Consider the following 24,534-nt stretch of genomic DNA (forward strand, 5'->3'; position numbering starts at 1 on the left):
GTATGGTATTTTAATTTAGTACCCCTCCATCCCAAAATAAAATTAGTTTTACCTTTTTAGCCAATTCATAAAATAATTATATATTTGTTTTATATATGTATCTAGATTTATCACCATTCATTTGAATATAGACATAAAAATAAAGAGATAAAACAACTAATATTTTAAAACGGATGGAATACTAAATTGCTCTTCTAACAAAGGTTTGGCTAGCATTTCATAAACAAAATCTAATGACACATTAACCAATTTTTAGGATCGGTTTCATCTCAAAACCTAAATCAAACTTGGTTCTTTTTTACCCCTAATAAAAACCTACAAATAAAAGATGAGAGATACCTTTTTTAAAAAAACTTTTCCTTGATTGTGCGTCTGTTTAGATAAAAGGTAAGAGATATTTTTAAAAAACAAATAAATAAATATATCGATCATGTCGTCACCGTGATGTGCTTCAAGTTTTAAAATGAAAAACGTTTCCTCTATCAAAACGCTGGTCATCTCGTGGTCAAGGTCCGAATCTACGACCGTCGACATAAACTTCTCTTCTGCTTGGATGTAAGTAGTCCCGGTTGGCAACGGATTAATTAAAAAATAAACAGTGTCTATAGGAATTAGTCGTTTTAGATTTGTCTTAAGTCAATCAATAACAACTTTGACCCATTATACCTAATATTTCATAAGATTTTACAACATAAAAGTATAGTTAATAGATTTATCATGACTTGAACTACTATAATATATAATTCTTTTAGTTTAGAATAATTTAATCCTATATATTGTTGATCAAAATTTAAATAGTCTAACTTAGGACATATCCAAAACGGCTAAATCATGTGGATGGAGGAGGGGTACAAAACTTTTACTCCGGTGATCAGTGGAATTTAAACAAAAAATCTTGTATATTATTTTGCGTGTAGTTTTTTTCCCCACCTCACTTACATAGCACATATATAGCTATAGATGATATACTTTTTTAACTGATCCATAAAAGATCATTTAGTCCTGTCCTTTTTTAAACTGATCCCTGTAAGATAATTTAGTTCTGTTTAATAACACCAATTCAGAACAAAGAATCGTCCATATTACTCTGAGTTAGTGTTGATAATCAGATGTATATAAAAGCGGGCAATGCTAACAAGTAACAACGCAAACAATAGGAGCACCAGCGTGGCGACGCGTGCTGTGTGCAGGTACTCTATTACCTCTCGTGTATAACGCTAGGTAACTACTTCATTTGTTCTTTTTTTATTTGTCGCGTTTTAGTTCAAAATGAACTAGCAGACAATAAATATTTGAGAACAAATGTTTTTTTTTGGCATATAGCGTAATTCTAGATATAGGAAATGAATGCATATTGTCCTAGGACTACTTTTTTTTTATTTGTGAGACTAGTAGAGGAAATATTTTGTTTGCTAGATAGTTTTGTCAATCTCACCGGTTGAGCAGTCACCAAAGTTAAGGAGAATGTTTTCTTTTGCTCAAGTGGTAATGGTGCCCATGTCACTCCTGCATGCATGCTTCGATCCTCCTCTAGATAAATAGATAAGATGCATGCAAGAGAGGATAGAAGGTCAAGCCCTCATTTTCCACACACCCTAGCTAGCTAGGATGTGGACATTGTTCACCACTAAACTAAGCACATATGCTTCAAGAAAGAAAAAGGAACATAACCATCAACTATGCATTATAATCTTCATGCAAATGAAACCACGTGTACGGTAATGAGTTTTATTTACTAAAAAAATAAGTGGCGATAGATAAACAGTAACTTAGTAATCACAAACAAAGTGGCTTGACGTGCTGATTAGGTGTTGCAGGAGTCGCTAATTAATTATACAGGTGGCACGATAGGTCCACCATAGAATATGTGCCCAAAGGCTGAGCGCTTGTCGAGCAGATAATCTTCACCGGCAGGCCAATTAAAGACGAGGAACTCATCTTTGACGATATTCTCTCTAGTCTCGATGAGGAGTTCGGCTCTACTGTGACGACTCTGGCAACCAAGTCAAAGCTGCTCACGGTAGCAATCTAGCATACATAACTAAATGCTCTAATTTAGCACGCCAAACATGTGTACACTGTTTAAAAAACTCTATTTATTTTTGTAAATTATTTTAGCTTGGAAATGTCCTTGAAAAATTATTATAGCAAGTTGGAGTAGCTACAGCTAAAACCTATCCGAAACCACAAGGTTGAAGCACATGGATAATTGTTTTACATGCACTCCTATTTAAAACCAAATTAGAAGGTGTATTAAAGTGTTCTCTATAATTAAACTTTGCTATATAGACTAGAGTATATATAAACTTTACCTTCTATGTATCTCAAATAAACATTTTAATTTATCCTAGTGTTGAAGTCAATCAATTAAATTCTTAGCCATGACAAAGCCTGTTGAGGAATGAAGACATAAAGACATTGCAAGATGCTACAAAGACTAACTATGTATGAACAAAGAACACGCAACGCTAAAGGAGAATCTTGGACAGCATGATGGTATCTTTTCCCCACCTTTGAAATTGGTGTGGATTCTAAGGCAAGCAACAAGAGGATTTTATTTGAGGGCTTTTAGGATTTGGATGTGTGTGCACTTGCTGAGGAATCTCTGCCATCCCACCACCCAAAAGGAAGCCACCACTGCACAAAGGACACACTACACTGCACTGCATATATGCATTTGTGGACCACGCCCACAGGATGATCAGCAGGAAAAGCAAAGCAAAAGCAAGATGCTATCGGATGGATTAGTGGCGAACTAGATGCCAATTTGCAGTGATGTGTGGATGAGGAGGCAGCCAGTGGTTTTGATGCCCTCCTTTAGGGTGATGGCGACCTTTTGGGATGCAATGGTTGGTCCCTTTCTTGCTAGCTAGTGCATCTCTTTCTTTCTCTCTCCCAACTTGATGCGCCATGGTTAATGCAACGGAATTCTTTCGGCTGAAATATATAGAAACAAAATATTGTATAAGCTACAACAGTAGCCGAATTAAAGCTACAGCAAGCCACCACGAACAAGTTGGTCGTCCACTGAGAATATAATATATCCTTAGATATACTCCTTCAGCTTCAGTTTATAATTTGTTTGACTTTCTTTACTGTAATTTTGGCCGGCTATTCTTATTTAAAAAACTTTTGAATTGTCGTTAATTTTTTCTCTGATGTTGTTTAGCAAATAATATACTTTAAATATGGTTTTGATTTTTTATTTTTTTTCTAAAAACTGAATAAAACGAGCTGATCAAACTTGGTAAAAAAGAGTCAAACGAATTATAAATTGTGACGGAGTGAGTAATATATACTCTAGGAACAAGGAATCTTGTCCTCTGCGTCCAGATTGCATGCAGGCCAAGAGATTCCTATTCTGGTTCATGATGATGCTGATTGACGGTCATTGTGATCTGATCGAGAAACATATGCTGCATATGGGGTGGCCTGAAACAAAATTTAATCAATAATTGACGCGTACCTAATAATTCAAGAGACGCACACCCACGGAATATTCACCACCAGTGAATCATTCCTCCTTCACGAGGGACCCAAAAGCATATAAAATCTGGATGCAGTGGGAAGCTAGCTGCACGCACAGAAACGTTGTATTGTACTCCCTCCATTCCTCACAAGTCATGATTCCAACTGTCTTTTTTATCATAGGTTAAAATGCTTTAAATTAAATCTGACTAGAATTATAAACGCAATTACAAACAATTATAGCCTATTTATTTAATATACGCGGTGTAAGGTTATTATGTTCCTTTTATCCGTCAGTTCTGATTTGGTGATCATGAATTACGAGGGGATTGAATCCCCTCCAATCCTCTTGTGACCCCCTTTCCCCTCAATCCCCTTCAACTCCGTAATTCACTTGTCACCAAATTAACCTTCAAAGTGTGATTGCTCCTTTTAGCCACTCTATTTTGTTGAGGATCACCCCACAATGAATACTAGTCAATTATGCCACTTTCATATACAAACCTTCCAAACTGTCTAGAAACTTAGTTATAAGGGGTATTCATTCCGTAGTATTCGCCACCATAGTCTGATCTTAATAATTAATATCTTAGGGTTTAAGTCATGCTAGTTCTCAACTTCAAATTTGAATATCTTAAACTTATCTAATCTTCTGATTATTCCTTCATTTAATAAACATATCCATATTACAAAAAAAATCATTAGTAAATGTAATAAACAAATCAAAACCACCGAATGTCTTCATACAGAAACTATCACAAATACATGTATGAATTATTTCTAAACTCTTTCTCTTTGCTTTGTGTCTTTCTTAATTTGCTTCACATTTTTTTTCATAATGCAATCTATGCATTGGTCAGATCCTAAAAAGTCTAATTATGGAGAAAATTAGAGATTTTTTTATTCAGGCATACATTCATAGAAGAGGCCTTTATCTTATTGGCATGATCTTATTATTGGGAAGCTTATCATGTCTAATGATAAGACCAACATCAATATCATTGCATTTAATAATACACTTGGTCAACAGGCCAAATCTGGTCACCCCTTGGCAACCTGCTTCGCTCCCCCACGCGCATTAGGCTGCAACCTGGGCCTATGCCATTTAAACCCCTTTTTGCTTGGACCGAAAGCATCCCGATCACTCTCAGTCGTTCGATGTCATCCAATGGTGACCACGAAAAGTGTTGAGTATAAAAGCTAAAAATTCGGTCATGGGGCAAAGCCCTAGTTCATTCCCATTTCCCTCTCTGTGTAGCGTTGTACACTGTCCCTCTCCCTCTCTCCTGAGAACTTGCTCTTCCTCCGCCTTCTTTCTCATCTTCGGTGAGCAAGAAAGGGCATGATGTAGTGTCGACATCGTCTGTAGAGCCCATCGCTGATGTGTGTGCTCACCCACGGGTGTGAGGCACCATGGAGCGGTTTTTTGTCGGTGCCCTAAGACCCACACGCAATCTCTCACCCATGTCGTTGTCTTGTATGGTTGTCGACGGTCAGGTAAGGCTTACTGCTCCTTTTTTTCTCTATGTATATGCTCAGGGTGGGGAAGTTAGGGTTTTCGAGAAAATAGGAAAAATCGGCAAGGGTTCAATCCTTTTCTTTTGGTGGCTTCTTAAAGGATGAATCTAAGTCTCTAAGAGACTTTTGCTCGGGTTGATTCTGAGAGCACCTAGAGGGGGGGGGTGAATAGGTGATCCTGTGAAAACTTAAACTTATAGCCACAAAAACCTTGTTAAGTGTTAGCACAATAATTGCCAAGTGGCTAGAGAGGAGTCTCAACAAAACACAATACCACAAGAGATCAAACACAGAGATGACACAGTGGTTTATCCCGTGGTTCGGCCAAGACCAACGCTTGCCTACTCCACGTTGTGGCGTCCCAACGGACGAGGGTTGCAATCAACCCCTCTCAAGCGGTCCAAAGACCAGCTTGAATACCACGGTGTTTTGCTTTGCCTTTCAATATCCCGTTTGCGAGGAATCTCCACAACTTGGAGCCTCTCGCCCTTACACTTGAGATTCACAAAGAAATACGGAGTAAGGGGGAATGAGCAACGCACACAAGACTTCAAAAGATCAGAGCAACAACACGCACACAAGTCGCAACAAGAGCTCGCAACACAACTCAAAGAGTTCACAACTCCACAAAAGCTCTATATGCTATCACAATGAAACGAATGCGCGAGATCGATGTCTTGGTGCTTAGAAATGTTGTAGGAATGCTTGGTTTTCTCCTCCATGCGCCTAGGGGTCCCTTTTATAGCCCCAAGGCAGCTAGGAGCCGTTGAGAACAAATCCATAAGGCCATCCTTGCCTTCTGTCGTCGAGCGCACCGGACAGTCCGGTGCACACCGGACACTGTCCGGTGCCCGATTTCCTTCCTTAAACAGCGCAGTTGACCGTTGCAGATGCGGGAGCCGTTGGCGCACCGGACATGTCCGGTGCACACCGGACAGTCCGGTGCCCCCTTCCGACCGTTGGCTCGGCCACGTGTCTCGCGCAGATCGCGCGGCCGACCGTTGGCTCACCGGACAGTCCGGTGCACACCGGACAGTCCGGTGAATTTTAGCCGTACGTCGCCAGTCAACTCCCGAGAGCGGCCAGTTCGCCCGAGGCAGCCTGGCGCACCGGACACTGTCCGGTGCACCACCGGACAGTCCGGTGCCCCAGACCGAAACAGCCTCTTGGCTGTACACAGCCAACTTTTCTCTTTTTCTCTTCTTCCTGTTTCTGATACTTAGACAAGTATATTAGTACACAAAACCAATGTACTAAGACTTAGAAACATACCTTTGCTCTAGATTTGCACTTTGTTCATCCATGGGCATTGATTCACATTTAAGCACTTGTGTTGACACTCAATCACCAAAATACTTAGAAATGGCCCAAGGGCACATTTCCCTTTCAATCTCCCCCTTTTTGGTGATTTATGCCAACACAACATAAAGGAACTAGAACAAGTGCAATATCACTTCAAATAAAAACTCAAATTTATTTTGATTCAATTTGGCATATATGGATCATCCTTTGCCACCACTTGGTTTGTTTTTGCAAATCAACCACAAAATCCTATCTCTAAGTCAAATCCACTTGTAGAGACATAAAGAGAGGTTTTCCAAAGAAAATTGATTCAAGATTCCAAAAAACTCCCCTTTTTTTCCATAATCAACGCTTCTCCCCACAAGAGGCCAACTTTCGACAAAAGAGACAATGCAAGAGTTTTGACAAACCAAAAGCTCTAATCTACTATTTTCAAAATTTCTCAAGTGATAGCTGATCCATTTATCACTTTGGCCTTTATTTTCTCCCCCTTTGGCATCAAGCACCAAAACGGGATCAATCTTGGCCCTTTAACCCCATTGCCTCACCAAAATCTTCAATTAAGAGCAAATAGGCAATAAGAGTTTAAAGATGAACTTGGAATAAGTTACCCTCTCATCGGAGTGCAGTGGAAGTCTTTCATGGTCCAAGTCCACCTTTTCCCTTTCAATCCTCCTTCGAGACTAAATCATCAACTCAAGCACATGGTTAGTCTCAAAGGGTCAAGTTGTAACACATCTCCCCCTAAACATGTGCATCACTTTGCAACGGACTTGTGAGGTCCAGGGAGTGTTTGTACAACTTGAGCACCATAATAAGCAACAAAATGCAGAAAGGAACATGATCAAAAGCATAAATACAAGTATGCTACAATTCAATCCAAGTTCCGCGAATCTAAGACATTTAGCTCACTACGCAACCTGCAAAAGGTCTTCTCATCTAGAGGCTTAGTGAAGATATCGGCTAGCTGGTTCTCGGTGCTAACATGAAACACTTCGATATCTCCCTTTTGCTGGTGGTCTCTCAAAAAGTGATGCCGGATGTCTATGTGCTTTGTACGGCTGTGCTCAACAGGATTTTCCGCCATGCAGATAGCACTCTCATTATCACATAGGAGTGGGACTTTGCTCAGATTGTAGCCAAAGTCCCTGAGGGTTTGCCTCATCCAAAGCAGTTGCGCGCAACACTGTCCTGCGGCAACGTACTCGGCCTCAGCGGTGGATAGGGCAACGGAAGTTTGTTTCTTAGAGTTCCATGACACCAGGGACCTTCCTAAGAATTGGCACGTCCCTGATGTGCTCTTCCTATCGACCTTACATCCAGCATAGTCGGAGTCTGAGTATCCAACCAAGTCAAAGGTAGACCCCTTTGGATACCAGAGCCCGAAGCAAGGCGTAGCAACCAAATATCTAAGAATTCGCTTCACCGCCACTAAGTGACACTCCTTAGGATCGGATTGAAATCTAGCACACATGCATACGCTAAGCATAATATCCGGTCTACTAGCACATAAATAAAGTAAAGACCCTATCATTGACCGGTATGCTTTTTGATCAACGGACTTACCTCCTTTGTTGAGGTCGGTGTGTCCGTCAGTCCCCATCGGAGTCTTTGCGGGCTTGGCGTCCTTCATCCCAAACCGCTTCAGCAAGTCTTGTGTGTACTTCGTTTGGGAGATGAAGGTGCCGTCCTTGAGTTGCTTCACTTGGAACCCAAGGAAGTAGTTCAACTCGCCCATCATCGACATCTCGAATTTCTGCGTCATCACCCTGCTAAACTCTTCACAAGACTTTTGGTTAGTAGAACCAAATATTATGTCATCGACATAAATTTGGCACACAAACAAATCACCATCACATGTCTTAGTGAACAGAGTTGGATCGGCTTTCCCAACCTTGAAAGCATTAGCAAGTAAAAAGTCTCTAAGGCATTCATACCATGCTCTTGGGGCTTGCTTAAGTCCATAGAGCGCCTTAGAGAGCTTACACACGTGGTCGGGGTACCGTTCATCCTCGAAGCCAGGGGGTTGCTCCACGTACACCTCCTCCTTGATTGGCCCGTTGAGGAAAGCACTCTTCACATCCATTTGGAACAACCTGAAAGAATGGTGAGCGGCATATGCTAGCAAGATATGAATTGATTCTAGCCTAGCCACAGGAGCAAACGTCTCCTCAAAGTCCAAACCTGCGACTTGGGCATAACCTTTTGCCACAAGTCGAGCCTTGTTCCTCGTCACCACCCCGTGCTCGTCCTGTTTGTTGCGGAACACCCACTTGGTTCCCACAACATTTTGCTTGGGACGAGGCACCAGTGTCCAAACTTCATTGCGCTTGAAGTTGTTGAGCTCCTCCTGCATGGCCAACACCCAGTCCGGATCTAGCAAGGCCTCCTCTACCCTGAAAGGCTCAATAGAAGAGACAAAGGAGTAATGCTCACAAAAATTTACTAATCTAGATCGAGTAGTTACTCCCTTACTAATGTCACCCAAAATTTGGTCGACAGGATGATCCCTTTGAATCACCGCTCGGACTTGGGTTGGAGGTGCCGGTTGCGCATCTTCCTCCATCACATGATCATCTTGTGCTCCCCCTTGATCACACGCCTCCTGTTGATGAACCTGTTTATCGTCTTGAGTTGGGGGTTGCACCATAGTTGAGGAAGAATGTTGATCTTGCTCCAATTGTTCCTGTGGTCGCACATCACCAATCGCCATGGTGCGCATAGCGGCCGTTGGAACATCTTCTTCATCTACATCATCAAGATCAACAACTTGCTCTCTTGGAGAGCCATTAGTCTCATCAAATACAACGTCGCTAGAGACTTCAACCAAACCCGATGATTTGTTGAAGACTCTATACGCCTTTGTATTTGAGTCATAACCTAACAAAAACCCTTCTACTGCTTTGGGAGCAAATTTAGAATTTCTACCCTTCTTCACTAGAATGTAGCACTTGCTCCCAAATACACGAAAGTACGATACATTGGGTTTGTTACCGGTTAGAAGCTCATATGACGTCTTCTTGAGGAGGCGGTGAAGGTAGACCCTGTTGATGGCGTGGCAAGCCGTGTTCACGGCTTCCGACCAAAAACGCTCGGGGGTCTTGAATTCTCCAAGCATAGTCCTCGCCATGTCGATTAGCGTCCTGTTCTTCCTCTCTACCACACCATTTTGCTGTGGTGTGTAGGGAGCGGAGAACTCGTGCTTGATCCCTTCCTCCTCAAGGAACTCCTCCACTTGAAGGTTCTTGAACTCCGACCCGTTGTCGCTCCTTATCTTCTTCACCTTGAGCTCAAACTCATTTTGAGCTCTCCTGAGGAAGCGCTTGAGGGTCCCTTGGGTTTCAGACTTATCCTGCAAAAAGAACACCCAAGTGAAGCGGGAAAAGTCATCAACAATAACTAGACCACACTTACTTCCTCCTATGCTCAGATAGGCGACGGGTCCGAAGAGGTCCATGTGTAACAGCTCCAGGGGTCTTGATGTGGTCATCACATTCTTGCTGTGATGTGCTCCTCCCACTTGTTTACCTGCTTGACAAGCTGCACAAGGTCTATCTTTTTCGAATTGTACGTTAGTCAAACCTATCACGTGTTCTCCCTTTAGAAGCTTGTGAAGGTTCTTCATCCCCACATGTGCTAAGCGGCGATGCCACAGCCAGCCCATGCTAGTCTTAGCTATTAAGCATGCATCTAGACCGACCTCTTCTCTTGCAAAATCAACTAAATAACGTTTGCCGTCTAATACACCCTTAAAAGCTAGTGAACCATCACTTCTTCTAAAGACAGACACATCTACATTTGTAAATAGACAGTTATATCCCATATTGCATAATTGACTAACCGATAGCAAATTATATCCAAGAGACTCTACTAAAAACACATTAGAGATAGAGTGCTCATTAGAAATTGCAATTTTACCTAACCCTTTTACCTTGCCTTGATTCCCATCACCGAATATAATTGAATCTTGGGAATCCTTGTTCTTGACGTAGGAGGTGAACATCTTCTTCTCCCCCGTCATATGGTTTGTGCATCTGCTGTCGATAATCCAGCTTGAACCCCCGGATGCATAAACCTGCAAGGCAAATTTAGGCTTGGGACTTAGGTACCCAACTCTTGTTGGGTCCTACAAGGTTAGTGCAAATATCCTTAGGGACCCAAATGCAAGTTTTGTCTCCCTTGCATTTTGCCCCTAACTTCCTGGCAACAATTTTCCTATCCTTTTTACAAATAGCAAAGGAAGCATTTAAAGCATAATAAATTGTAGAGGGTTCATTCACTACTTTCCTAGGAGTATGGATAATATTCTTTCTAGGCACATGATGAATAGCATTTCTCCTAGACATATTTCTACCATGCATGTAGGAAGAACTAGAAGCAAACATGGCATGAGAGTCAAAATCATCATAAGCATTATAACTCCTATAAGCATTTCTAGTTTGTCTCCTATCATGATACATAAAAGCATGGTTCCTTTTAGTACTACTAGCCATAGGAGCCTTCCCTTTCTCCTTGGCGGAGATAGGAGCCTTATGGCTTGTTAAGTTCTTGGCTTCCCTTTTGTAGCCAAGTCCATCCTTAATTGAGGGGTGTCTACCGATCGTGTAGGCATCCCTTGCAAATTTTAGCTTGTCAAATTCATTTTTGCTAGTCTTAAGTTGAGCATTAAGACTAGCCAATTCATCATTAAGCTTGGAAATTGAAACTAGGTGTTCACTACAAGCATCAATGTCAATATCTTTACACCTAGTACAAATTACAACATGTTCTACATAAGAATTAGATTTATTTGCTACTTCTAATTTAGCATTTAAATCATTGTTGACACCTTCTAGAGTAGAAATGGTTTTATGACAAGTAGATAATTCACCAGAGAGTATTTCATTTCTTTTAATTTCTAGAGCAAGAGAATTTTGTGCACTAACAAATTTATCATGCTCCTCATATAAAAGATCTTCTTGTTTTTCTAGTAATCTATTCTTGTCATTCAAAGCATCAATCAACTCATTAATCTTATCTATTTTAGATCTATCTAAGCCCTTGAATAAGCATGAATAGTCTATGTCATCATCATCACTAGACTCATTATCACTAGAAGAAGCATAAGTGGAGTCTCGAGTACTCACCTTCTTCTCCCTTGCCATAAGGCATGTGTGACGCTCGTTGGGGAAGAAGGATGACTTGTTGAAGGCGGTGGCGGCGAGTCCTTCATTGTCGGAGTCGGAAGACGAGCAGTCCGAGTCCCACTCCTTGCCTAGATGCGCCTCGCCCTTTGCCTTCTTATAGTTCTTCTTCTTCTCCCTCTTGTTCCCTTGATCCTGATCACTATCATTGTCGGGACAGTTAGCAATAAAATGACCAAGCTTACCGCATTTGAAGCATGATCGCTTTCCCTTGGTCTTAGTCTTGCTTGGCTGTCCCTTTCGACCTTTTAGCGCCGTCTTGAATCTTTTGATGATGAGGGCCATCTCTTCATCATTAAGACCGGCAGCCTCAATTTGTGCCACCTTGCTGGGTAGCGCCTCCTTGCTCCTTGTTGCCTTGAGAGCAATGGGTTGAGGCTCGTTGATCGGACCATTCAAGGCGTCGTCGACGTATCTCGCCTCCTTGATCATCATCCTCCCACTTACGAATTTTCCGAGTACCTCCTCGGGCGTCATCATCGTGTACCTGGGATTCTCACGAATATTGTTTACGAGATGAGGATCAAGAACAGTAAAGGACCTTAGCATTAGGCGGACGACGTCGTGGTCCGTCCATCGCGTGCTTCCGTAGCTCCTTATTTTGTTGATAAGGGTCTTGAGCCGGTTGTAAGTTTGGGTTGGCTCCTCTCCCCTTATCATTGCGAATCGTCCAAGCTCGCCCTCCACCAACTCCATTTTAGTGAGCATGGTGATGTCGTTCCCCTCGTGAGAGATCTTGAGGGTGTCCCATATCTGCTTGGCGTTGTCCAAGCCGCTCACCTTATTGTACTCTTCCCTGCACAAAGATGCTAATAGAACAGTAGTAGCTTGTGCATTTCTATGGATTTGTTCATTTATAAGCATAGGGCTATCCGAGCTATCAAATTTCATTCCATTCTCTACAATCTCCCATATGCTTGGATGGAGAGAGAATAAGTGACTACGCATTTTGTGACTCCAAAATCCGTAGTCTTCCCCATCGAAGTGTGGAGGTTTGCCAAGAGGAATGGAGAGCAAATGCGAATTCGAACTATGTGGAATACGAGAATAATCAAATGAAAAGTTCGAATTGACCGTCTTCCTGTAGTCGTTGTCGTCGTCCTTTTGGGAAGAAGTAGACTCATCGCTATCGTCGTAGTAGACGATCTCCTTGATGCGCCTTGTCTTTTTCTTCTTACCATCTTTACGCTTGTGGCCCGAGCCCGAGTCAGTAGGCTTGTCATCCTTAGGCTCGTTGACGAAAGACTCCTTCTCCTTGTCGTTGATCACGATTCCCTTTCCCTTAGGATCCATCTCTTCGGGCGATTAGTCCCTTCTTGAAGAGAACGGCTCTGATACCAATTGAGAGCACCTAGAGGGGGGGTGAATAGGTGATCCTGTGAAAACTTAAACTTATAGCCACAAAAACCTTGTTAAGTGTTAGCACAATAATTGCCAAGTGGCTAGAGAGGAGTCTCAACAAAACACAATACCACAAGAGATCAAACACAGAGATGACACAATGGTTTATCCCGTGGTTCGGCCAAGACCAACGCTTGCCTACTCCACGTTATGGCGTCCCAACGGACGAGGGTTGCAATCAACCCCTCTCAAGCGGTCCAAAGACCAGCTTGAATACCACGGTGTTTTGCTTTGCCTTTCAATATCCCGTTTGCGAGGAATCTCCACAACTTGGAGCCTCTCGCCCTTACACTTGAGATTCACAAAGAAATACGGAGTAAGGGGGAATGAGCAACGCACACAAGACTTCAAAAGATCAGAGCAACAACACGCACACAAGTCGCAACAAGAGCTCGCAACACAACTCAAAGAGTTCACAACTCCACAAAAGCTCTATATGCTATCACAATGAAACGAATGCGCGAGATCGATGTCTTGGTGCTTAGAAATGTTGTAGGAATGCTTGGTTTTCTCCTCCATGCGCCTAGGGGTCCCTTTTATAGCCCCAAGGCAGCTAGGAGCCGTTGAGAACAAATCCATAAGGCCATCCTTGCCTTCTGTCGTCGGGCGCACCGGACAGTCCGGTGCACACCGGACACTGTCCGGTGCCCGATTTCCTTCCTTAAACAGCGCAGTTGACCGTTGCAGATGCGGGAGCCGTTGGCGCACCGGACATGTCCGGTGCACACCGGACAGTCCGGTGCCCCCTTCCGACCGTTGGCTCGGCCACGTGTCTCGCGCAGATCGCGCGGCCGACCGTTGGCTCACCGGACAGTCCGGTGCACACCGGACAGTCCGGTGAATTTTAGCCGTACGTCGCCAGTCAACTCCCGAGAGCGGCCAGTTCGCCCGAGGCAGCCTGGCGCACCGGACACTGTCCGGTGCACCACCGGACAGTCCGGTGCCCCAGACCGAAACAGCCTCTTGGCTGTACACAGCCAACTTTTCTCTTTTTCTCTTCTTCCTGTTTCTGATACTTAGACAAGTATATTAGTACACAAAACCAATGTACTAAGACTTAGAAACATACCTTTGCTCTAGATTTGCACTTTGTTCATCCATGGGCATTGATTCACATTTAAGCACTTGTGTTGACACTCAATCACCAAAATACTTAGAAATGGCCCAAGGGCACATTTCCCTTTCAGATTCCTAAATCGAAGGCTCTGAACATCTAGGGTTATGGTTCGAGCACAAACCATGGCTTCGGTAGCACTGGTAGTTCTTATATGACCCAGTTTCACGAACTCTAGCCACTAGATGCGTATGAACGGGAGCCTATACCTTCGATGTTGGATGACGACACCATAAGGGCAATGAGAGTTGGCTTAGGCCTTGTTCGTTTACATCGGATTGCATCCGGAATCGTTCCGGTTAATCAAAGTTTATATAAATTAGAGAAGCAATCCGGCTCGGAATCGTTCCGACCCATCAATCCGACACAAACAAACAAGGCCTTAAGGGACGACGAGGCAGACGGTGATGACCTGCACTTCACCGACCACGTATAGAGACATATCATGTCTCTTATGTACGTGTGTTTGGGAGGGGGGGTGGGGTTCTAGCGAATAATTATTCGTGTGTCGGTCTACTTTGTACATTATTTGTACTAATATACGCGATGAGTCGTCCGATTCGATTCTTTAAACGGATTAAGATTAACCTAGCAAATAACACAGACATTTACTGCTTCGAATAGGTACGTATATCATTCTACGAGCTTCTTCCCGCTAGATTAGCTTCCAGCCTTCCAGGGGTGAGGTTTCACATGAAGGAACGCGTACCAATTCAAACCGGCTCCTCGGCGCCTCGAGGAGGCAGAGGTATCTCCACGAGTGTATCGTACGTGACCCCTCCACTTGCCCATGCGTCAAAAATAAATTGTGTATATTATATATATATGTATGTATGTGGTACGACCTAGCTGTAGTATATATAGCTAATAATATAATAATCCCAGCTGCTGATTTGTCTTGATTGCATGTGTCGTGTCGTGTTCCACGATGGATCAGCCACTCTTCCAATGAGATAAGGGACAGAAGCTTTCTCACTGACAGCTATATATTATAGAATATAGATTGCTGCATGGAGCCTTTGTGGTACGTACGGCCGCCGGTCGTATATACTCTCTCATTAAACAACTGACTCGGTATATTCCTTGTTAATTGCCTGCTAGCTAGTGACACGTGTGTGATATGAGATGCATGCGCTGTTTTTTTTTTGTCTTGAACTTGGGCCTCTTCACATCCAAGTTCATCACATAACAATCCTCGCTGATCACCCTCCCTAGCTCGTTCACAAGAAAAAGCTAGCTAGCTTACCCTAAGCTGCCTTGCTTCCCTGTAAACACCAATGTCTGTTCGACCTAGACGCGAAACAATGCAAGAAGCTTATTCCTTTGGCATCTTCAGCTTCTTGGTCGTTGCATATATGTATACTAGTCGGTTACCCATGCGTTGCGACGGCTTATAACAATATCCACGTATATTATCTATTAAAAAAATCTCAAGATTTTTATTGATTGTCTCCGCTCTTTATATAATATATTTTTTATTTGGCTAACTGATGTTATTATTTACTCCATGTAAATATGTCTTAGCGTGATGTTCTATTGGTTAGACAGTTTCACCCAGTGTCCCCCGCCCTTCTTCCATCAGGGCATGGTTCGAACCCCACCTCCAGCACCGTTTTTAACATTTTACGCTGATTTAATTAAATGGAGCGAGGCCTAACAAGCTGGCCCGACACAGTTAGCAGGTCGCGTGCATCTAGCCCATGTTGGGCATCGTTACGCTGATTTAATTAAATGGATTGACGGGCTAACGGGCTGACCGACACAGTTAGCAGACCGGCATGACGTGCCTATGCCATAGTTGTGGCCCGCGTGCATCTAGCCCGTGTCGGGTGTCGTTTGGCATCTATAGACGTGCATCAGATTAATTTGAAATAGCTGTGAGGGGTTATTTATAAAAAAAATGATGCATGACGACCGTTGAAACTGGTGCTTTAAGTATAGTATAGATTCTTGCATTGCTTTAATTTGCGAGGAGCCGGAGGACGACCGGACCTTCTTGCATTGCATCCATGCACATCTTGGGCTGGTTGGTAACCGGATGCTCAAATAGGCCCACTCAAACAGTCCTGCTCGGCTTGCTCCATCCATGTTGCATTTCCACGGGGCCCATTGCCAGGCCTTGAGCACCCGTAGGCGGCAACGTAGCTCTGCTGCTGGGCCCAGATGGAAACTAAAAGCACCCCCCCCCTAAACTTAGAGCTGATTTGGTGACCCGGATCCCCTCCAATCCTTTTTTTTGTACTTAGGGCGGGAATGATACCGACGAAAAAAATGATGCGCAGCTTGGCAAGGCAGAGAGGGCTTATGCTTTTGTTAGCGTAAGAATGAAATAATTAGACTCTCGTAGGCTACTTTGTCAGAGTATTTATCATTATGAACAAAACTAAAAATGTGTTTGTCCTCCCTATGTGGATTTATGTTTACTGTGAGAATAGCATCCCAAAGATCAAGATAATCAACAAGGACTTCCACAGTGAGAGCTCCTTTAATGTCATTTAGCCAACTTCTATTTGCTAGAGCTGTATGGACAGTTCTACTATTTTGAATTCGCCTTGGCACAGCTGGCAGCAATCTGGGAGAAATGTCTATCACATTTCGCCCATGTATCCATCTATCTTCCCAAAAAAAAGTGTCGAACATCCATTGCCAATTTCCGTGTGAATGGCAGCATGGAAGAAGGATTTCACCTAAGAAGAAAAATACATAGGGAGCCCTGCCCAAGGTTTACCAAGCTCCACTTTAGCCATCCACAACCATTCAGCGCTTATGTAGTGGTTTAAACAGTAAAGGTTCGTTGAGAGCAAATCGATTCTTCAATCAGCTTATGTAGTTTTTGTCAATCTCTGCAGCACTGGATCTGGCCTCTACAGGTGGCGAGGGATCAAGAAGGAATGCTTTGAGCGCCTCGCAAACTTAAGGTGCTCTTGTGAAAACCTTTCTTGATCAAAGGGGGATTTCTGTGGTTAGAGTAGTAGCGGTAATGGCAAATACTACCTCCAATCTTATATATTTGATGCCGGATAGTGCATTTTTGAATAAAAAACGTCAAGTAAAAAAACAACGGAGGGAGTATATGTTAGCATTGCAGCTGGCGCTGGTCGTAGTACGCTGGCAACTGTGGGTTCTGCTTTTTGATTAAGGGCTGTTTCTCTCAACTTTATTTGCCTGGTCGTTGGTGCCAAATGTCGAATTTTGCAACTGTAGTAGTGATCAATCAAGCATAGGTGTCCTTTGCCGTTGCCCGTTAGCACCAAAATGTAGGTCCCTCTTTGTTGGTTAAAAATAAATGTTTTTTCAGGGCAAACATATTCCTCAATCATCCCAGATTCTTTGCTTAGATTCGTAAATTTCTGCAACATATATCTACAACAGGAGATCATCATATAAGTAAACAGTGCATTACACGAATGTCTAGAACCCAGCTGAAACAACATGCTCCAAACTAGCTAGAGAAGGCGATGAAACCGATGGTCACGGCAAAGCAGTATGCATGCTACCAACATTCAACAGAGAATAAAAAAAAAAACACTTATTTACACCAGAAGAGAGATGGTAGGTCGACATCAGGCCATCTCTGACCGCTCGGCAGTTAACAGAGACTCAAGCTCCTCTCTCCTCTTCTCTAGCTCCTGAAATACCATGGTTCAACAAATGAGAAATGAACAGCAATGTTCAGTATCGACGGAGCACAGAAACTGAGAAGAACAGGTTTGGAAATACACTGGTCAAGAGATAATTACCTAGCTCTAACCAACATAAAAAATGGTTTGTATTTCCCTCCTTTTTTTCTTTTCTTTTGCTGATGATAAACTATAACTTGGTATCTTAACTCTTAAGGCTATCTTCAGCAGATCCCCTATCACATCCCATATTTTAAACTATAATCTGCAAACTCAGTTTCACGTCCCCTATTTTACACTAAACGTTGTCCGCTGGAGACAGTCTAACAAACATTGTTGCGTTAAGAAAAAACTGTTATCAAACACTATTCTGCTCTTCGAAATACGAGGTTTCTATATTTCTAATACACTGCACTAAGTTTTCCCTGAACATTAAACAGGGATCACAACAAGTACAAAGGGAAGAAGCTCATGGGTCAGTTAAATGTACATGAATCCGAGGATGGCTGACCAAATTCAGGCATGGGCTACAGAAAATGATGTATTGCAAACTGGAAACACCACCAGGGGGTCAGGAAACAGACAAGCCACACCTCAGGATCCGATGCTATCACTACTAGAGCAGGAGGAACCAACAGGTACTGACCTCCAGATCCTTGGCCGCTTGCTCCTGTGATGTTGCTTTATGCTGCCTAGAACGTTTTAAAACACCAAGACATAGTATACCCTACATGTTGAAATTAAAGGTTTTTAGCGCACGCGGAAGATGAATGATACAGTGTATATATATAATGGTACTACAATCAAAAGGTCATAATCATACTTTTCTTTCCAAAAACGAGAGAGAGGTTTTTTTTGCTATGACAGGCATGCCTGGTCAGGAACAGTGGTACTATTAGATGCCGTAACCATTTTAATACTTGTAAGAGAGATTCCACTCCATACTTGAAGCATTCAACTGGTCCATCATGCTATATATGATTTGAATCAAATAAGACTGGGTATAGACTAAGTTTCCCAAACAGAAGATGGTTGAAACCTACGATATTTCACATCCAACAGTTGTCGCATTTAAACTATCTGAAAAATAATAGAAAAGGCAGTTATGCTGACACAACGAAACATGAGCGCGCAAAACTCGGTAAGCTTACTGCGATTATGTAGACAGCTCCACACACAAGAAGCATGTAAGTAGCGATCTCCTGGATCAAAATCAGCTCGCTCCTCTCAACATTTGGGTACGCCTTGGTCATGATAGCAACACTGCCAAGAAGCACAATACTTAGAGAGCAACTCAGCAGAGGAATAGACATTCGCAAGCTATTCCACCTTGTGGAAGGATGCGATGTACAACTAACAGGACTGCCCGTCTGCCCCTGTCGCTACATTGGTTGCACTGCTGCTTGTACCCGAGAAACTTAGAATTAAATACTCACAAGATCTGCAGCATTCCCCTTGCCGGCAAGTACTCAAATATCTGGTGGCACAAAATAACAGGAACATCAGTGAGCCAAACCAGCTAAAAGCTTATGGAAACTATCCAACCGAAGCAAAACGGCGGCGGCGGGAGGGAGCAACAACCTTCCAGAGCCTGATGACGGGTGCCCACTCGGTCTCGAGAACGGCGACGAAGACGGAGAACACCACCGCGTAGCACCGGAACACGCCGCCGATGATCTGAGGAGCGGATCAGAGTTCAGAATCCGGAAGGAAGGTCACCAATAGTCAGCCGGACGGCAGGACGGTGATGAGGAGGACAGAGGGGGTGTCGGTCAGATTACGTACGTCAGCGCCGCCGCGGAAGGAGTAGACCGCGGAGAGGACGTTGGCGGCGACGCAGAGCAGCGCGGCGGCGGCCGTGACGACGCCGAAGAAGCGGCACACGATGAGGAACGGGTCCCTGGAGCCGGCGCGCCGCCGGGGCCGCAGCGGCGATGCCTCGGTCCCACCGTTCGCCATTTCCCGCCTGCTGGGTCGGTTGAATCGAATCGAGGAGTGCAGAGTAGAGACACACAGGATCGGGATGCCGGATGCAGAGGAGATTTTCGTCTCATCTCTCTATTTTATAGTACTAACTACTGCTGTATACTGCACAAGTTTAGAGAGGAGAAAGACGAAGCAGATAGTGGAGTGCTGCGTCAGCGCTATGGGTCCCAGGCAATGGTGCGTGACGTGGAGGGGACAGCCAATGGGAGGTCACCTCGTGGTGCCTCCCCGCTACGCTTCCTTCTAGATATTAGGCTAGCTCCAGCAAGGAACTCTAAAGGGTTCTGTACCCTAAATATAGAGGACCAAATAGTCCTCTACGCCCTCCAGCAGCGTCCTCTAAACGATCCTCTAAATTTAGAGGACGTTGCTAGATTCTCTCTATAGAGTTTCTCTAAACGGTCCTCTATCCATTTGAATACTTTAAATAACTGGTTTAGCAAAACTAAAATATGTACAATACATTTGAGAGTATGACAAATACGTATGTATAAAAAATAAAAATAAAAAATGTTTCTAATATAGATATTTGAGTATAGAGGACGTGATTTAGAGGACGTTGTTGGAGAGGAAGGAGATATAGAGGATAGAATCTTTTAGAGGAGACTGTAAAGGACGGATATAGAGGATGAATATAGAGGACATTGCTGGAGACAGTCTTAGGCTATGCGCAGAGACGGACCGTAAATGCCTCCCTACTCAGATCGAGTAACGTTTGCAGTAAAAAAATCCCGCAGCGGTGAACTGTAAAGCCCACTGGAAACATACCATTTTCTCCTACTGAAACTTCTCTCTCCTCCTCCTGAAAATTCTCTCTCCTCCTCCAATTGGTTGGCAGCGGTCCCGTGTGGGACAGCGACTCTGCAGCACCCACGCGAGCCCGGTGTAAATAATATTATATATGATAATTGGTATAGAGTTGGGATATAGAGTAAACATGAGTGCGTAGGATTGTGGTATAGAGTAAAGAATTTTACTGATCAGAACAGAATATTCTTTTTAGGGTAGAAATTTAGAGTAATATGAGTGTGGATAGCCTTAGAACAGCTCAAACTGGACACATCTCAAAATTCGCATTAAATGTTCATGTGAAATCAACTCATGCCATCATACCAATCGGGCAATCGGTAGCCCAATAAGCCTCACAGCCCAAGGGATGTTTGATCAATTAGCGCGCGACTCGATCGATACAACTAAAAAAAATATTTGGTTTTTAAAGACTATTTTTAATCCATTTTTTCATTAAAAATTTAATGATTTAGAGATTAAAATAAAATAATGAAACTAAAAAAAATTGGTCCCTAAAAATAATTTTTGAATGTAAAAATATTTCTCGTCTAAAGATTTAATATAAAGCGAAAATTAAACAAAATCGCTCCAGTCCCATCTTCTACGTGGCTTCGTCGTGCCTACCCGGCTAGCGGCTATACCCCCAGCTCTGCCTCTTATCATGTCTTCTCTTCTCCTACGCCGTACGAGGCACGTAGCATATGCGGCCGCATATCCATTGAAGCCTAGACAGTGATCGAACGATGGAGATGACGACCAGTGGCGCTGGTGGCGTGACAAAGCTGGACGACGACGACTATCCATCGGCGGCGGCGGCAGACCGGTGTCCGCCGGGGACAGAGAAGAAGATGTGCCGCCGGGTTTTGCTCGTGGGTAGCCTGGTGACGCTGCCCCTCCTCGCGTTCTTCGTCTTCAGCCGAGAGAACGCGTCAGTGGCCTGGTTACAGGTCGCTATTGCCCAGCTCACCGCCACGAACGACGACGACGGAGCAGCAGGCACGTACGGTCACCTATTATTATTTCCATGCATGTCATTCGCGTGTTCCGACGCTTAGAGCAGTGTAAATATATTAGAGTCTGTCCTCCAGGCGGGTTTATGGAGGGCGACGCTCCTCATGGCCACGAGCCCACGACGAGTTCCTCGGCGGGCTGCTCGCGCCAGGCATGGACCGGCGGTCGTGCCGGAGCCGGTACCAGTCGTCGCGGTACTACAAGCACTTCCCCTTCGCGCCGTCGCCGCACCTCTTGCAGAAGCTGCGCGGGTACGAGGCTCGGCACAGGCGGTGCGCCCCCGGCACGCCGCTCTACGCCAAGGCCGTCGAGCAGCTCCGGTCTGGCCACAGCGCCGAGGGAGGCACGGAGTGCAGCTACGTCGTGTGGCTCCCCTTCGACGGCCTCGGCAACCGCATGCTGTCCATGGTGAGCGGCTTCCTCTACGCGCTGCTGACGGGCCGCGTCCTCCTCGCCGCGCTGCCCCCGGACTCCTCCGACCTCTTCTGCGAGCCGTTCCCGGGCGCGACGTGGCGGCTCCCGGCGGAGGACTTCCCCGTCGCCAACCTGTTCGGGGTCGGGCAGGACATGGAGCGGTCGTACACGAAGCTCGTTGACGGCATGGTGGCCGCGAACGCGACGGCGGGCGTGGCACCGTCGTACGTGTACCTGAGCCTAGGGTGGCTGCTCAGGGACGGTCTTTTCTTCTGCGGCGAGCACCAGCTCGCGCTCCGCAGGGTCGACTGGCTGCTGCTGTACAGCGACCTCTACTTCGCGCCGTCGCTGTACGCAGTGGCCGAGTTCCAGGACGAGCTCCGGCGGCTGTTCCCGGAGAAGGAGAGCGTGCACCACCTCCTGTCCCGGTATCTGCTCCACCCAGCCAACCCCGTGTGGAGCATGGTCACCAGGTACTACCGCGCCTACCTGGCTCCGGCGGCGAGAAGGATCGGCGTGCAGATCAGGATGTTCGACCACGCCTCCATCCCGGCTGACGACATGTACGGCCAGATCCTCAACTGCTCCCGGCAGGAGCACGTACTCCCGGAAACTGACGACGTTGGCGAGGCTGCGCCTAGCCCTACAGCGTCGAGCGGCGGCTCCAAAAACCCCACCACGGCCATCTTCGTCGCGTCGCTGTACGCTGACTACTACAGGCGGCTGACGTCGAGGTACTCCGCGGCGAAGGGCGGCGGCGCGACGAGGAGGGTGGGCGTGTTCCAGCGGACGCACGAGGAGCGGCAGGCGACGGAGAGCCTGGCGCACAACCAGAGGGCGCTGGCGGAGATCTACCTGCTCAGCTTCTGCGAGGAGCTGGTGACGTCCGGGCTGTCCACGTTCGGGTACGTGAGCAGCGGCCTCGCGGGCATTCGGCCGGCGATCCTGCTCACCGCGTTTGACCACGTTGTCCCCGAGACGCCGTGCCGGCGGGCTGCGTCCATCGAGCCGTGCAACCTCACGCCGCCCCGGGGCGTGGAGTGCCTGAGCAGGCCCGCGGACAAGGATGACCTGGCACGCCACGTCAGGGTGTGCGAGGATTTCAAGGACGGGGTCAAGTTCTTTGACTAGCGGGCGTGGCGCTGTTACTTTATTTTCCATGCATTTTCCTGCTTGCTATAGCTACGGTAGCGTGTGTTGATTGAGCAAGGGGATGTTAACTTGGTCAAAGGTCAACTAATGTTCCTCTCGGTCAAAACAAATGTTTCACCTTCATGATAACGATCAAGTTTACTATTCTTCTTCTACCCATGGCGTCTACCTGAATGTTCACAACAGGCCAAATGTTGGCCTCGCTTGGGCTGATACCGACTAAAGATGGCAAATGGGGTATTAATATCCCACTAGGTATATGCTCGTGCGTTGCGACGACATATAAATTATTCGATAAATATTAGTGCACAATGATTATATGAAAACGAACAACATATATCATCAACTCCATATCTCACAAATTAACACTAATGACATAAAATTTGTGCGCAATTCAAATAGTGATAAAATACATTGATATGTAAAAATATTATATGTTATTCTATACTTTTATTAGCATTGTGGACGTTTACATATCTTAAAAGATATATAAGATTGTACATCTGCTTTGTCATTGATAAAAAATAAACAATGATAAATATGTAACGAATATATTCAATATATTGATTCCATAGAATGATAGTATATTATATAAGTCTCGTGAGCGTCCCAGGTAATGGTATCGTCGAAATTAGGAAACAAAACGATAAATGGGGGACAACAACAACAACTGGGCACATACTTGAACAACATACCCTAATTATTCTTGTCTATTAACAATTACCATGTACTTAGCATTGTCGGACTTTTATGACTTTACGAGGACTGGATAGATAATTTCAAAAGCAACGTGTCATCTCTCACCTGGAAAGAGAAAATGTTGGATATACTCTAACAGGATCAGAAAAAAACTGAGATGTACTCTATTGATAATGAACTCAAGAAATGGCTGCTAACCTTAGCTCTTGTCAAAACAATCTTGCTGGAAACAAAAATCAGCAGCACAATTTTTGGCTGCTTCATTCGATAGATCAAGCCAGGCAAGAGCTTTGCTTCATACTGGGAAGTGAAAGGTCGAGTAAAATGTGAGGACAGTAGCAGGAAAAATCAACAAGGTGACATAGAGAATTATGTTAAAAAAGGACGAGGAATGCAACTTACCCTTAAATCAATCCACAATTAAAATAAAGAGAGGTCAAGAATTTGTGTAGCAGCCTGATAGATGAATTGGGAAAATAGTGATACCCTTAAATCAATTAACAAAAGTGTGAAGATAGACATAGTTGACTCACAATTAAAATAAAGGGAGATCACGAATTTGTGTAGCAGACTAATAGATGAATTGGGGAAAAAACAGTGACACCCTTAAATCAATTCATAAAAGTGTGAAGATAGACAACTGTGTCGCAACATATTTTCTTCTTAATTCAATAATTTACTGTGACTAAGAATGTCATTAGATGAGGGTACTTTACCACAGATACAGAAGTTTAGGATAGAGACACCGAACTGAAACAATATAGTGTATAGAAGTATGGACTAATAAGACAAAGGATAGGGCTAAGGGGTTTGGATCACCTTGAACAGGTTAATATTCGTGATCTGACAAGAACTGCAACACGTTGAACAAATTAAA

At 44.4% G+C, this 24,534-nt stretch overlaps 2 protein-coding genes across 3 annotated transcripts; one reads left to right on the forward strand and one right to left on the reverse strand.

Annotated features, from left to right (window-relative positions):
* Positions 1-17,294: 17,294 nt before the first annotated feature.
* Positions 17,295-19,775, reverse strand: LOC100276572 (uncharacterized). Of its 2 annotated transcripts, NM_001150329.2 has the most exon segments (6): positions 17,349-17,615; positions 18,253-18,333; positions 18,758-18,869; positions 19,043-19,083; positions 19,188-19,283; positions 19,392-19,638. In NM_001150329.2, coding segments are annotated over 6 exon segments (570 nt in total). In that variant the 5' UTR covers positions 19,566-19,638; the 3' UTR covers positions 17,349-17,549.
* Positions 19,776-20,979: 1,204 nt separating this feature from the next.
* On the forward strand, positions 20,980-23,087 carry LOC103631904 (probable fucosyltransferase 8). Its single transcript, XM_008653748.3, has 2 exons — positions 20,980-21,381; positions 21,470-23,087. Exons 1-2 carry the CDS (start codon positions 21,125-21,127, stop codon positions 22,935-22,937), a joined length of 1,725 nt encoding a protein of 574 aa, XP_008651970.1. The 5' UTR covers positions 20,980-21,124; the 3' UTR covers positions 22,938-23,087.
* Positions 23,088-24,534: the final 1,447 nt, after the last annotated feature.

Source organism: Zea mays, chromosome 7 (assembly GCF_902167145.1).
Source record: "Zea mays cultivar B73 chromosome 7, Zm-B73-REFERENCE-NAM-5.0, whole genome shotgun sequence".
In the NCBI taxonomy this organism is placed as follows: domain Eukaryota; kingdom Viridiplantae; phylum Streptophyta; class Magnoliopsida; order Poales; family Poaceae; genus Zea; species Zea mays.

Coding starts and splice junctions, on each gene's coding strand:
- LOC100276572 (XM_023300483.2), bottom strand. CDS start 19,565: ATGGCGAACGGTGGGACCGAGGCATCGCCGCTGCGGCCCCGGCGGCGC. Junction 19,284..19,391: donor CCTTCCGCGGCGGCGCTGAC/GTACGTAATCTG, acceptor TCCGCTCCTCAG/ATCATCGGCGGCGTGTTCCG. Junction 17,616..18,757: donor GAGCTGTCTACATAATCGCA/GTAAGCTTACCG, acceptor ATGGTATTTCAG/GAGCTAGAGAAGAGGAGAGA.
- LOC103631904 (XM_008653748.3), top strand. CDS start 21,125: ATGGAGATGACGACCAGTGGCGCTGGTGGCGTGACAAAGCTGGACGAC. Junction 21,382..21,469: donor GACGACGGAGCAGCAGGCAC/GTACGGTCACCT, acceptor TCTGTCCTCCAG/GCGGGTTTATGGAGGGCGAC.